The following is a 2,430-nucleotide window of genomic DNA, read 5'->3' as shown; positions in this document are numbered from 1 at the left end:
AGAAACAAAGACCAGCTGAATATTCCCTTATTTTATTATTTTTTTTTAACTCTGACTTGCTCTGGAACCAGTCAACTGTGGGAATCTTGTATTTCTTTCAAAAACCACTCTTAATATAATAAAGGAGAGGAAGGGGACTCTATTGCTTCAATTTAATTCTCTTCTAATTTATCCACAACTTAGGTTTTACTTACAAGCATTTGTCACAGCAAAACTGTTGGCTGTCTCAATGTTGTCCACATGAGGTACCAAATTAAAAGGAGCTTCCGACGCATTGGGGCTGGTGTTATGAAGAAAAATTGCTAATCGAAAAGCCGTGTACTCCTGATCTGTGTTTCGGATGAAGAGACCACCTATTAAAAACAGCAGGAAAAGCACATTCGGTGTTTCCTCTTGGAAATGCAATACCCACCCTCAAGCACTGTCAAATCCACTGCCATTCAGCAACACACACAATTAAGAAGCCCTCCCTGCCACATCTTGAGACTGCCCTTTGTCCCTAAGGTGCATGCTTAGTATTTCAGTCTTTAGGACAGCTCAGTGCTTTCCTGTCCCAATTTGTCATGATCACAATGACCTCTGAGACCACTGAGCGCGTTTTCCTTCCTCTCTCTTGCCCTCCCCATGATTCCCAGCACACTGCTACATCAGCCAAGCTCGGGGCATTTCTAAGAGGCATGCAGATGAACAGAAGAGAAGGTCTGCATTAAAATGCAGAAATAAAGGGACGTGGTGACACTAAGGGCCGAGGGGAATGGGAAAGGAGACTTGAACTTTGTTTTCCTGCAGCTTGTGGACTCAGCCTAATTAGCCCCGTTTTGTGCACAGTCCACGAGAAATGATGCAGTGTTGAGGCTGGGCTTAGCTGGAAGAAATTCAATAGCTGCGTCCCATAAAAAGACAGGAGAGAACAGCAAGGAAAGCCACGGATGGGTAGGGTCGCTGGCAGTGGAGTCCAGTGGGAGGAATGTGGGCAAAAGACTCGAGAGGAAAACAAAATAAAAGGAGAGAAGGTTTCCGGGAAAGCGATCTAACTTTGGAATCGGTTAACGGGCAGCGGGAAAGACAAGGGGGTGCGGGTGGAAACGCTTTTTGCCCAGTGTCTTTCTGGAATGGCCAGAAAGCTGAGAGGTCCAGCATGGGAAGAAATGTGTTTAAAATACAGGACAATGATTTTTAAAACCCCCAACAAACTCGACAGCCCTTCACGCTCTGGAGAGAGGAATGAGAAGAAATAGCACATTCAATGTAATCAGACCCCACGGAGGTTGTTTTTTTTTTTTCCCCAACTTATTCCAACCCCACTTAAGCGACTTGAACCAAAGGTAGCAGTGGGAGCACGGACGAGGGGGGACGGGCGGGCAGGGTGTGCACAGTGCAACTGAACCAGCCCCGGAGAGGCAGTCTTCTGCACAGGGGCGAGGGCAGGGAGCCGCAGAAGGTCTCCCCGATTTGCTCACCCGCAACTCATTTAACTCACTTTCGGGTACCTGCCCTGACAGCACCCACATGCACACCCCAGCGGGCAGAGCTTACCTATCTGCACGCTGCTCGGAAAGGCTCCCATGGCGAGTCCCCAGAACCCAGAAAACAACAAGACAATCTGTCTGCAAATAATCCTCATCTTCTTGTCTCCTCTCCCTGGCGCGCGCTCTCTCTCTCTCTCTCTCTTCCTAAAGGCTGTTCAGAGAGGCATTGACGACGATGGCGCTAAAATTAAAAGCAACAACAAAAAAAAAAAAAAAGAAGAAGAAGAAGAAGAAGAAGAAAGAGAGAAAAAAGGGAAGGAGAGAGGTGAGGACGCTGGGGGTCGCGACCGCCCCCCTTCAGCAATCCATCGCGGGCTGCCGGATTTTCCCCGCAGTCTCCATCGCCCCGGGAGCGGTTTCCCGTCCGGCTGCAAAGGCTGCACATGCAGAAGATGGTGGCGGCGCGTCTAGCGGCTGCTCGCGGGGACGAGACGTGCGCCCGGCCCGCCGCTCGCCCTCGCGCACACCCGACACGGCGCCGCGGCCGCCGCACGCCCGCACCCGCGCGCCCCTCCCCGAGCGCAGCGCTGCCCCCGCGCGCCCCTCGCCCCCGCGCGCTCGCCGCCGGGCCGGCGCCGGGCTTTCCCTGCTCACCGCTCGCCCACTCCCTCCTCTCCCGTCCCCCGGCTCGCCGAGGGCCCTACTCCGGGGACGGGCACCCCCTGCGCCCCCCTCTCCGCCGCACTCGGCAGGAAATTGGCCCCGCGAGCGGGGTGTGCAAGGCCGGATCAGGGGCTCGGGGAGTCAGCGGCTCCCCCGGCCCCGGGCCCCTGCCGCATTCTCGCAGGCTCGCGGGGAGGACCGGCTGCCTCCCTCCCCGGCAGCCCGCGCCCTTCTCCCAGCCTCGCCCTCTTCTGCCGCCGGGCTGCGCGCGGGGGACTCCGGTCCTCGCTGCAGCAAA

At 55.1% G+C, this 2,430-nt stretch overlaps 1 protein-coding gene across 2 annotated transcripts in view; it reads right to left on the bottom strand.

Annotated features, from left to right (window-relative positions):
• The window catches only part of GRIA4 (glutamate ionotropic receptor AMPA type subunit 4), a 366,314-nt gene extending 364,490 nt beyond the window's left edge, over positions 1-1,824 (bottom strand). For both annotated transcript variants that reach the window (XM_035008823.1, XM_035008822.1), the window contains exons 1-2: positions 1,537-1,824; positions 195-353 (exon numbers count right to left, since the gene is read on the bottom strand). In XM_035008823.1, the coding sequence (XP_034864714.1) occupies positions 195-353; positions 1,537-1,624 (247 nt within the window). In that variant the 5' untranslated portion in view covers positions 1,625-1,824. The remainder of the gene's footprint in view (positions 1-194; positions 354-1,536) is intronic.
• Between the last annotated feature and the right edge of the window lie 606 nt (positions 1,825-2,430).

This window comes from Mirounga leonina, unplaced genomic scaffold, assembly GCF_011800145.1.
Source record: "Mirounga leonina isolate KUSES-001 unplaced genomic scaffold, KU_Mleo_1.0 Mir_153, whole genome shotgun sequence".
NCBI lineage: Eukaryota > Metazoa > Chordata > Mammalia > Carnivora > Phocidae > Mirounga > Mirounga leonina.
This window is presented reverse-complemented; position numbering and strand designations above follow the sequence as displayed.